At 37.5% G+C, this 12,865-nt stretch overlaps 1 protein-coding gene across 1 annotated transcript in view; it reads left to right on the top strand.

Annotated features, from left to right (window-relative positions):
- Window positions 1–12,865, top strand: part of UBN2 (ubinuclein 2) — a 75,050-nt gene that overhangs the window by 47,134 nt on the left and 15,051 nt on the right. Inside the window, exons 12-14 of the mRNA XM_081800017.1 lie at window positions 553–603; window positions 2,422–2,464; window positions 6,431–7,975. Coding sequence (XP_081656143.1) covers window positions 553–603; window positions 2,422–2,464; window positions 6,431–7,975 — 1,639 coding nt within the window. The remainder of the gene's footprint in view (window positions 1–552; window positions 604–2,421; window positions 2,465–6,430; window positions 7,976–12,865) is intronic.

Raw genomic sequence — 12,865 nt, 5'->3', positions numbered from 1 at the left:
CAGAGATACACATAAAGGGTAATTTTTTTTTTTTTTTTTTTTTTTTGCCAACCACTTTTTCTTTTTTGCACCTGAATTTGCTAATAGAGAAATGGGAGGAGGAGAAGATGGTTATGAACTTTGGGGGGGGGAACTTCACATGGGTATCGTGAAGATAAGGAACTGAATACAAAATGGAGAGTGTAGAAAAAGTGATCCCAACCTTAGGTTCTGTTGAAAATAGTCAATGTAGAGTGGTATCTCAAAAATTAAGAGTAGCCCAATTTAAAGTTTAAAGAGTTAAGAATGTTAAAATTAATAGACTTGGCTATCTCTGTCATCTTAAAGCGTTCCGTCTTAAATAAAAAAAAATCTGTTGATCTGTTAAAAGATTTAAATAAATGTGCTATAAAACTCCCCATAAAATAGATTATTGAATTTACTCTGTGCCATTATAACTTTCATTTGATAAATGAACAAGTAATAGACTGTTGAAAACTATGTAACTAAAACGAGAAAGTGGCTATCATTATCTGTTACACAAAAATGATCATGTCTTTTTAACTTTTGCAGAATGCTTTTTAAGGAAAGCCGGAGTGTACATAATCATCTTACTTCTGCTCCGTGAGTAAAACAGACTCCAGATTTCTTCATTTATTTTTGCTCACCTTACGTGCTTTAGTAAACAAGTGCTATTTCTTAAATGCTAGTTGAAGTAGTACTTAAACATACATTTATTTATTTATTTATTTATTTATTTTTTTTTAAAGATTTTATTTATTTATTTGACAGAGAGAGACATAGCGAGAGAGGGAATACAGCAGGGGGAGTGGGAGAGGGAGAAGCAGCCTTCCCGCCGAGCAGGGAGCCCGATGCGGGGCTCGATCCCAGGACCTGGAATCATGACCTGAGCCGAAGGCAGACGCTTAACGACTGAGCCACCCAGGCACCCCTTAAACATGCATTTAAACAATCTCCCATTTTGTTACTGCTTTTTTAAAAAAAAATCATTTAACCTGATAGGAAGTAGTAAAAAGCTGGGGGTTTTGTGGTTATATTTTTGGGTGAATACTGGTTGACTTCAAGAATTTTATTTTTACCTACAACTTAGGGCTATTGCTCTGTAGCTTAGACGTGTAGTAATAGTTAATAAAATATTAAATTAGCAAGTTACTGAGAATTTATGGATCACTCTAATTCAATATTCTAAGAGGTCTGGTTAACAACTGGGTAACCTTACAAAATTCTGTCTCTTTATACAATTATAATGGAAATTTTTACAACTGTTAGGAAGGACACTTTGTTAGCATACTGTTAGATTTGTATTGAGTTGGTTGTGGTTGTCAGTTTTTGCTATTCTTGTTTATTGCTGGTGGTTTAGTTACCCTGGGGCAGGGGATACAGAGGTACTGGTATCAATAATATTTCTGGCCTTTAATTTCCCCATAGTTATCAAATCACATATGTGTTACAATTCAGGTATGAGTAATTCCTTTAAACCTAAAGCAGATGTTTACAGAGATCCTTTTCCCCAGGTTTTTTTTTTTTTTAGTAGCTTTATCACTATGACTAGCTTGTGTTTTGTATCAGAAAGTGGAAATCTATGGGATACGTGGGCCTGGACATCTTTTGCCCCAATGGTCTTTATCAAGAAAACTTTGAAAATTACTGTTGCCTTAATGAAGTCGTAGACTGACAATTTTAATCAAGATATTTGTTAATTTAATGGATGACATTTCAACTTAGTGAAGTAGAAATACTTAGTGTGAGGTATTTTAGCTTGTTAATCCTTTAATTATTCAACAGACATGGAGTACTTTCTCTTATTATGGAACCCATAAGATTTTCTTCAAACTTTTTCATACTGGTTCCCACAGGTTTCAGGTTACATAGTATTTTTCTTGCCTTTTTTCCCCCGTCATTTTGACATTTTTTATTTGAATTTTTGTATTAAAATAATTTTCTCTAAAAACAAAGATTTGTTTTGTTTTTAAAATGATCTCTCATTTACAATATCTTGACAATGGTTCTCCTCAAATTGTGGTTTAATTTGAGCTGAAAGTTTCTTGAAGCTCTGTTTTCCTATAAATAATTATAAATTCTTACCAGTTCTTTGAAGTGAGTCTCCTTAGGCAGCTTTGTTACCCTATCTTGAGGTTTTGGTTTTTTTTTAATTTTGAGTATTTACATTTAATTTTTAAAAAACCTTTATCTACTATTGATATTTTGCTAATGGTTTGGCCTTTTTTCCAGTTGATTGAAATTGGAGGAAATGTTACTGTATATTCACATATAAACTGAGCACTTATATATAGTTCCTTCCTTCATAGAGTTTTCCAAATAGCATAAGAAGTTACTTACCCATGTAATGACAATATTATAATTTCCTAATGGTGACCTAACTGCTACTGAAATGGCCTCCTTTTTTATCTTTTGTCTTAGGGCAAAGAAAAAGGTGATTCCTGCACCTAAACCCAAAGTGAAGGTAAGTATTGAACCAAATCTTTAATTAGTCATAATTGGGGAATGCTGAAATACATTCTTAAGATGCAAAGGATATATGTATTTGGCATAGGTGGATAGGTACTGTATCTTTAAGAAGGGTATTTTTAAATTTTGTAAAAATCCTAGAACCATTGTATTTCAGAGAATTAAATTGTAAGATTTAACCTAATAAAAGTTAGAAGCGTTCTGTAAAATATAACAAATATCCTTTAAAAGCATAGTTGAGATTGCAAATACATAATAGAAATCCCTAAGTCCCAAAACAAAGAAGAAGCTGCCAGCGTGTTAATCTGTCATTGAAACTTTGGTTGCCTTTAGGAGCATTTGCTGATTTTCATCCATCACTTTATGGTTTATTTTTAAATTTCTTCTCAGACCACAGCAGATAGGGGTATCTTCGCCTTATATAGGTTAGGAATTAGACTGAAACTCTGTGTAAACCTGGGACTTTCAAAGGGTAACATGTTTAGTAAAAGAAAGGACTAGAAAAGAAATCCACTCACCAGCAGAAAGATTAAGGAACTTGGGTGTCTTGGCCTGAGTTCTAGATTAGGGGAAGGAAGTCCTTCCTGAGAATTTTCCCTGGTTTAGGAGTTTAATTTACACTGCCTACAAGACCTGGGAAGTCCTCAAGCTTTGAAAATAACTTAAAGGGATATTAGATTAGTTATTAACCCAAGGCAAATGGCAAATCAAATTCTCTCTGGAAAAATGCAGTTTCATCCCAGGCCCCAAAGGCTTACCACATATATACCGTGTCAAACATGAGCTTAAAATGTGAAGACACAGAATACATAAGGAAGTAAGTTACTATGAGTGAGAGTCAGCAGAAACATCCAACAGAATTAGATCCCTGAGAAGGGCAAGTGATGGATTTATTGGGTTTAGAACATAAAGGAATTTAACTTGTTTAATATGTAAAGAAGGAGAAGAAGGGATAAAAAAATACCAAAATAGACAAAGCAGAGTTGAAAAAGAATCACGTATAATCTATAGAAGTGAAAATTGTAATCATTTGAAAGTAAAATTGTAAAGAAAGCCCACACCCTTTAGGTTTTAGACTTTCCCCATAGCCTTCATCTCTTTGAATAGATGAGTTTCTTGGCTTATGAGATTATGGCCAGAAGGTCAATATTTGTTACTCTCTGGCCTTCTTAACTTTTAGTATTAGAGGCTCTTTGAATACAGAGTAAATAGTCTTCTTTTTCTTACCTACCTCATTTGTCTTCTAATCCAAATAATATTGAACCAGTATTTCATCACATCTGTTGAGTTCATGCTTTGCTTTGACACTGTATTTTTAAACTCCTAATGCTCTCCATAAAGTGTTGGTTAAATTTTGATACATCTATTCAAACATATGATTATCAGAATTCTAATAATGACAGGGATGGTATAGGGGAATTGCCTCTTTTGTTTGTCTTTGTGATTAAATTACTGTTTCCTTTTCCCCAAATGGAAAAACTATATTGCTGATTTGTGTTTTTCCTACCCTACCACCCCTCAAATACCTGTTTTAGTTATAAAGGTAATATAAGGAAGTACAGTAGAAAATGCAAATACAAAAAAGTAAGAAGGAGCAAAGTAAAAGTATCCAGGAGAAAAAGCTCTTCCTTTCTAGTACACTTCTGGAGCTCTGTCCTTGCCACCCCTCCTTTGATCCATCCAAATAGCTATTCATTTATTCAGACTGAATTAACATTTTATAAATGGGATAACCTGCTTTTTAGACTCAAATATATACCCTGGACAATTTATCTCTGCTAGTATAAATTTATATAGTACCCTGGTGGGTGGATTTAACATTATTCTAGAAGAAAAAATTAATTCAGGGGCACCTGGCTGGCTCAGTCAGAAGAGCATATGATTCTTGATTTCAGGGTTGTGAGCTCAAGCTGCACATTGGGCCCAGAACTTAAAATAAATAAATAGATAGTAAATAAAAATGAAACCAGTATATTCTTTAAAAAAAATAAAAAGTTCCTTTAAAAAAGTTTTATATTGGTAATGCTACCATTATGATTCCAATACATTCCCCCACCCTCAGTTTGTATACTTTTTTAATAAAAAAGGTATTTTCACTAATCATATTTGAATGGATGGCCTGTCAGGCAGACGTGTCTCATATGTATTACCCATTCATCTTAACAGACAATTTTTTTTTTTTAAGATTTTTATTTATTTATTGAGAGAGAGCATGAGAGGGAGGAGGGTCAGAGAGAGAAGCAGACCCCCTGCTGAGCAGGGAGCCTGATGCGGGACTCGATCCTGGGACTCCAGGATCATGACCTGAGCCGAAGGCAGTTGCTTAACCAACTGAGCCACCCAGGCGCCCCTTAACAGATAATTTTGACCTTAGTGCAGTTACACTACAGAATTCTGAGAGGCAGTGGAGTTTTCAATCAGGGCTTTTAGACTAGCAGCTTAGAAAAATTGCTGAGGAAGTTAGAGTTTAACAGCCTTCTTACCAGCTTCTTTACTGTAATACCTTAGAAGGTGATGGTAAAGACACTTCCTCTCCATTCTTTCCCCACTATGGTTAAGGTAAGTGCTGTGATTGTATAAATTAATGTGTAATTTAAGACTGGGTTTAGGTTTATTTGGGTTTGTTTTTAAGAGACTAATCAAAGAAACTTTGAAGTGCTTTTTATGTAATAGTTTTATTTCTTCTTAATCTTAAAAATGACATGGGACGCCTGGGTGGCTCAGTTAGTTGGGCATCTGCCTTCGGCTCGGGTCATGATTCCAGGGTCCTGGGATCGAGTCCTGCATCGGGCTCCTTGCTCGGTGGGGAGCCTGCTTCCACCTCTCCCTCTGCCTGCCGCTCCCCTCCACTCGTGCTCTCTCTCTCTCAGAAATAAATAAATAAAATCTTAAAAAAAAAATCTTAAAAATGACATGAGTCGAATACTTTATATTTCCCTTTTAAGGGAAACAGCTTTTTTTTTTTTTTTTTTAGATTTTCTTTATTAGAGAGAGACAGAGCACAAGGGGGTGGGGGGAGGGAGAGCTCCACTTTGAGCTCGGAGACTCACGCAGGCCTGATCTCAGGACCCTGAGATCATGACCTGAGCCGAAACCAAGAGTCGGAAGCCCAACCAACTAATACATTAGTCCCAGGCACTCCGAAACAGTTACTTTTTAATTCTTTTGCTCTTGGAATATTTTAAATTGTGCTCTAATTCTCTTTTCTCTTCCTTGAATTTTAAGAAACTTATTTTTTTTTGGGAAAAAAAAAATTCTCTTAGGTATTCAGAATTTTAATTCCCATAACCTTGTTTTCTTGTGTATAGTGCCTTGCTCATAGTAAACATTCAGTAAATATATGTTGAATAAATTACAAATGACCATAATGAATAGAAGACTTAATTTGAGTATGCTTGGATTGAATCCCAGTTTATGTACCACTTCTCTATGTACTGGCTATGAGTGGCTCTAGGACAGGGCATACAGCGGCAGATACACAAGGGAGCAGAAAGTGAGGGTCAGTATTGTAGCAAAGCATACTAGAGAAGAAGGGCAGAGTCTTAGAATAAAGGCAGAATATCTCCTAGGTACAAGAAGAATAAAAAGAGAATAGTCCATGAACAGATGGATTTGGAATAGTATCTGAAGATCTGATGCAGGTGGGGTGGGGTGAGGGAGAGTTTCGCCAATAATGCAACTAGTATACGAATATTCCTTTGGCTTGGTGTCAAGTTCTCTTAGAAGAGCTTACTAAGGTATGGCAGCTGTGTGCACTGTATCAGATGCTTTGGCTTCTGAACGGTTCAGTCAAGAGCTCTATCCTGAGAACTGTTTTGGTTTTTTCAGTCTAAAGATTTCCAATAGAATTTTAATCATTGTGAGAAGTTCTTAGTCCTTTAAAAAAAAATCAAAAAAACTAATACTTAGTAATTATTTATTAATCATTTAATTTGTTCCAATATAATGCTGTTTATGCTAGGAGTGTAGTCCAAAAAAGGACCAGAAAACTGCATCGTTGGTGGCTTCAGTTGGTGGTCCCTCAACGAGCTCTAGCACATCTGCCGTGGCCTCCACCAGCTCTAGCTCCACACCAGCCCAGGAGACGATCTGCCTTGATGACTCACTAGATGAAGACCTTTCTTTCCATCCACCTGCACTGGATCTTGTTTCTGAAGCTTTAGCTGTTATCAACAATGGGAACAAAGGCCCTCCAGCTGGCTCAAGGATAAGCATGCCAACTGCAAAACCTCGTCCAGGACTGAGAGAAGAAAAATTAGCAAGTATCATGAGTAAGTTGCCGCTGGCTGCTCCTAAAAAACTAGATTCTCCTCAGACTGCACATTCATCAAGTCTTATTGCTGGTCATACAGGGCCAGTACCAAAGAAACCCCAGGATTTAGCTCATACTGGCATCTCTTCAGGCCTTATTGCTGGTTCTTCAATTCAGAACCCTAAAGTTTCCTTGGAACCTTTGCCAGCCAGGCTGCTTCAACAAGGACTACAGAGGTCGAGTCAGATTCATGCTTCTTCCTCTTCCCAGACCCACGTGTCCTCTTCCCAAGCCCAAGTTGCTGCCTCCTCTCACGCTCTGGGGACACCAGAGGCCCAGGATGCTTCTTCGTTAACACAAGTAACAAAGGTGCACCAGCATTCAGCTGTCCAGCAAAACTATGTGTCTCCATTACAAGCAACCATTAGTAAATCACAGACCAACCCAGTGGTGAAGTTAAGTAATAATCCCCAACTTGCCTGTTCATCCCCGCTTATTAAGACTTCGGATAAGCCACTTATGTACCGCCTTCCCTTATCTACTCCCTCACCTGGAAATGGTTCTCAAGGGTCCCACCCCCTGGTTTCTAGGACAGTACCCAGCACCACTACCTCCAGTAACTATTTAGCCAAGGCTATGGTGTCACAGATGTCCACGCAGGGTTTCAAGTCTCCCTTCTCAATGGCTGCATCCCCCAAACTTGCCGCATCTCCAAAACCTGCCACATCTCCTAAACCCTTGCCCTCACCTAAGCCTTCCGCCTCACCCAAGCCCTCTCTGTCAGCTAAGCCTTCAGTATCAACGAAACTTATTTCTAAGTCCAACCCCACTCCCAAGCCTCCTGTACCCCCAAGCTCTTCCAGTCCAAATGCACTAGTAGCCCAGAGTAGCCACTCCAGCAGTAACAACCCAGTCCATAAACAACCCAGTGGGATAAACCTCAGCAGACAGTCGCCCACCTTGAATTTGCTGCCCTCTAATCGCACTTCAGGCCTTCCATCCACAAAAAATCTTCAGGCCCCTTCAAAGCTCACAAATTCCTCATCCGCTGGAACTGTCGGGAAGAACAGCTTGAGTGGGATTGCAGTGAATGTACCTGCCAGCAGAGGTAGCAGCCTAAACTCAAGCGGAGCGAATAGGACTAGTCTCTCTGGGGGAACAGGAAGTGGAACACAGGGTGCTACTAAACCGTCGTCTACTCCACATAGACCATCCTCTGCCTCAGGGTCTTCAGTGGTAACAGCCAGTGTGCAGGTATGTATGTTACGTACATTCATGGGATAAAGTATAAGATTGTGCGGTCTTTCCTGTGAGTCCGTTTAATAACCATGTACGTAGGTTGTTCGTAATAGCTTATTACAGCTTATGGCCAAGGAATGTTCCTGATGTTCACATCACAGTAATGGGGATACTTGGTGGATGAGGTTTTTGTTGGGATGTCATTTTTTTTTTCTTCCAGGTAAAGTAGCACATACGACTTTTGCAATTTTTGAAAAACACATAATGCATATTTAAAATATGTTGTCAAAATTCAGAACAAAGTAGTAACTTACGAGTTTAACATACCCTCACTTGTCTCCTTTCTCCCTCTCTCTAGTCCCCTTTCTCCTGTCAACTTTTTTATTTAATCAAATTTATACATTCATGGTTATTTTTTTTTTCCTTTAGCCATTTGTCTTTTCAAATAAAATTTTTATTTGGCATGAATTTTGCAGTTACTCATATGTAATTCTCTGTGTCAAATTACTGTCGATAATCCTTTTATACCACCGGTTTCCCCGTTCGTGAGTTTTTAATTTAAATTTATCTCACAGTGGGAGTGCTTCACTCGGAGTCTTTTCAGGAAGACTAACACAAAACTTACTTTACCTTAGCTCCAGCATACCTGATCATTTCTGTACTGTCACACTTAGGTATGTAGACTTCTCGGGTCACTAACGGTCTCCTCCCAATGTTATAAATACTGTTCCACTGACCTTTGCTTAGTATTGAGGATTACAGGGAAGTCTGAGGCCATTCCAGTATTTTGTTCCCTTGTATGTGTTTTCTCTGCCTAAATGCTAGTAAGAGTTTCTCTTTTTCCTTGAAATTCAAGTATCCTCAAATTATGGCTAGGTTTTATCTGTAAGTTTATACCTGGCGGCTTTTTCAGCTCAAGAATATTTTGTTCTATGATGTGTTTCATTATCATTTCTGATCCATTTGTCCCAGGTTTGTTGAGAACTCTTTATTACTCATATTTCATTTCTCTCCTTTCCATGTCATCTTCTCTGTCACTGTTTTCATCTTTCTGCTACTCCTTGTATTCTGAGACTTGCCAGATTTGTCCTTCACGTGACCAGTTTGATTTCTGTAAGATTCTTCTTCCCTGTCCCCCATCCCAAAAAGTAATACGTATTCACTGTAGGCAAATTCACAACAAAGAAGAGTCCCCCATTATCCCACTGCTGTTTATATTTTCCTGGTACTTTTTTGGATTCTTGTCAAGAAAATGGGTGTCCTATAATAGGCTGTTTCATAACAAGCTTTTTAAAAATATGTAACATTTTGTGATGTTAGTTCTTAGGTTCCCAAGTGTTTTTTGAAAACATGACTTTTGTTGATTTGTGGGATTCCGTTGTCTCAGAAAGTGTTCTTTTTACTGCCTCCTGTTGATGCGGAATAGGAGCATCTAATGAAAGAATTTTTATCTTGGTGTTTATAGATATTTTCTGCTCTTCAGTACAAGCTAAGCATTGGTATTCATAAACACATGAAACCCAGATCATCACTCTGCCATTACTGTAGGCTTAGTAATGAATTCATTTATTCCAGAATTCTAATATAAAACAAAATTCAATTAACCGATACTTTACTAGTTGAAATCTAGGATGTTTTATCTGTTTAGTTTTACTTTCATCAGAAATAAAATGGAAAAAAAAAAAAAACACCCACTGATTAGGGATTGTATGTTAAAATTTAAGTTATAACTAAGGTCTGGGAGTTAGTTCACATTCCTCTTTGTGATACCTTTATTAAAATGTTGACTGTGTTTGACGTTAATCTTCAATTTGAGTAAAGGACAGAATCATAACAGAAATGCCAGTTCCCTGCCACATGGGTCCCCCTTCCTAGTATCAGTTACTTTTAATTCTCATAGCTTTTTCTGTGTTTTTAAATACTAAGAATGGATGGAAGACAATTTATTCATTTTACTATTATCTCTTAACTTATCATGATAAAGCTTTTAGCTGCCTTTATACCTTTGCCATTCTCCTGAAAGAGTAAAAGTACAACTTTTGGTTAAATCCAGGACTATGTAAAATATTGTCTCTCTTGAGCTAAATCGTAAACTATGGTTTCTTTTGCTTTAAGTTTTTGTTTTTTTTTCCTGAAGAAAAATTGCCTTTTTTCCCCCTTCATTTTGAATTTAAGGTTAAATCTTTCTCTAGCCTTTGTCATCTCCAGAGTCTCTCAGTTCTGTCCCCACCCTGCTGCCACCCCCTCAGCTCTCCCCCTCCTGCCAGTCCTTCTTGTATTTGATCATCTATCCCAGGAGAACCTAGATACTTAGCATACCAATTCATTTGTCAGCAGGGAACCCATATGGCAAAATTTGTGTTTCCAAAAAGTTAACTACTTTTTTCTAGTTTTCATCCTTTCCAATATGACTTTATGATTTGAAGGCCTTATTGTTCCTGCCTTCAGATCTGATCCTTTTTGTTCTGTCTTACTGGTTTGACTGAAGAAAAGGTCAGTAATTGAATAAGGTTGATCGTAACTTCGGGGGAACCTGTGGTTTGGTTTTTTTGTTTGTTTGTTTGTTTGTTTTTTAACGTAGTCTGTCATTGAGACCTCGGGGCCTCTAAATCCTGTCTCTCTAGCACTCTTAACACTAAAAGGAGATTCCCTATCTGTGCCTGCAGAACATTCGGCTCCTGTCTGAAAGACATCTTCAGCTATCTGTTCATTTGCAGAGTGAAAAGGACAGGCCCTGAGTTTAACAGAAATTAAAATCTTTCCGGGTTCAGATTATTACCTCTACCTACTTTCTATTTAATAACTTCCTGCTCAAGGCTTTCCTCTTCTTTCTTACCCTTCAACTTACTGATGTTCTGTGAATCCATTTCTTTGCCACTTTATAATTCCCAAAATAATTAACTCATTAAGCAAATGTTTCTGAGGTATTTAATATGTGCCAGGCACTCTTCTAGGTGCTGGGGAGATAGGGTAAACACCATACTCAGGATCTCTCCGGTCATGGAGCGTATATTCCAGGTAGAAAGATAAAACACAAATTTTTAAAAAACATGTTAAGTGCTATGAAAAAACAATAATATGACAAAGTGTGATTGCTGCTAACATAGATAAGGGAGTTGGGGATAGCCTCTTTCAGGAGATAACATTTGATCTGAGAACTGAATAAGCAGGCTAGTCATTTGGAGATAGGAGGGAACAAACAGTCCAGGCTAGAGAGATGGTAGGTGTGAAGACACTGAGATAGGAAGGAGCCTGATGTGTAGGTATGCATGGCTGGACTAGGAGAGATGGATAGGTGACAAGGTCTGAGATCAACCAGAACCATGTGATGCAGGACCTTGCAGGTCACGATAAGAACTTGGGGTTTTAATCTGTGCAGTGGGAAGCCATTGGAGGGTCTTCATTGATTTATATTTCAAAATATCCCTCTGGTTGTTATAGAGAACGGGGGGGTGGATGCACTCAGCGAGATAAAATGTGGTTTAAAAAAATTCTCGATAGATAGAATGCCCACTGCAGGAAGAGCATGGTTTTCCTTCATATTTTCCCCTGGGAATGAAATATGGAGGTCGTGGAAGTATTTTTGATTATGGAGCATTATCCTGAACTGTCGGCCTGTTTTAGGTTGACCGCTTCTCCTGTATGCTTTCGAATGATATCAGCAATAGGATACCTAACTTTTGAAAGGTCTCCATCTTACAGGGAGAGAAAAATTTATAAATGCCATGTAATATTTAGGTAGTCTGATGTTTCATTTTAGTTTTATAAACAAAAGTGGATATGGAAGTTTTTTGAAAGTACAAAATATTACACAGTTATGGCATGGTATCATTTTTTATCGCTCAGTTAATTTGGGAAGTTGCCCTAATTTACGTTTTCCAGCTATTTTAATACTTCAGTTAGCCTTCTCCAGAAAAGCTTGAGTTCTCCTTATTAGCAGTATCTAATGTTCCTCTCTAGGGGGCTCCACTTGGGGCACATGGCCTTGGAGTGTGTGCCTCATATTATCCTGAGATTACAAGAGAACTATGATTTTAAAAAAACTCTTTTTAATTCTTAAATTGATGCAGGATACCTTCTATCCAAATTGCTTCAAAGTGTCCTTATTTCTAGCTTAGTAATTCTTTCCAGTGTATCCATTTTGTATATCATGGTTGGCCAGTAAGGGAAAGACTAGAAAATAAGAAAAGTAGCCAAGTCCAAGCATAAAGTAATGAAGATTTGTACTTAAGTGTTGGAGGAAGTAGTGGTTTAAAAAAAAAAAAAAAAATGGGTATGTTGACAGTGAGTTCACCTTGTCCATTTTTTTATGATGCCTAAAAACTAAGGTTTCAAGCCCTGGTGTCGGGAAAGAATGAGACTACTAATGATAGCATTTGAGATGTAGGATGGGGTCACATGATTATAGGAACTGATGAGTTCATCGCTTCTCGGCCTTTTGGCTAAGATCAAGTGTAGGAATGGATGAGTTCATTTGTTGATGAGTGTTCCATATCCAAGTGCTATTCCTCCCTGAGCTTTTAGATTTACAGGACTGAAACTGAGATAGGATATAAAATTGAGAGCTAACAAAGGAGATAAGGGAAGGGAAGGCTGTTGGAGAAAGAGTGGAAAAACCAGATTCAAAGCCTTCTGGAGAGTATTCTTCATTTTTTGTTTAGCAGTGGCATGGACTGTTAGGTGTAAGAAATGTATCCACTGTGACGTGTATGTATGGGAAGATCACTAAAATTTTTCTCATATATTAACTAAGAAATAAAATGATCAGCCCTTTATTAATAATGTTTACTGGAAAAGGAGTGAGCACACAAAATAAACCTGATAATAGTTAACATTGATTATTGACTTAAAAATATTCGAAGAATTCAGTTTTCTTGACTAAATTTAGAACTGTAAAATTTTTGG

Source organism: Leptonychotes weddellii, chromosome 12, assembly GCF_054177405.1.
Source record: "Leptonychotes weddellii isolate Sample4059 chromosome 12, ASM5417740v2, whole genome shotgun sequence".
Taxonomy (NCBI): Eukaryota; Metazoa; Chordata; class Mammalia; order Carnivora; family Phocidae; genus Leptonychotes; species Leptonychotes weddellii.
This window is presented reverse-complemented; position numbering and strand designations above follow the sequence as displayed.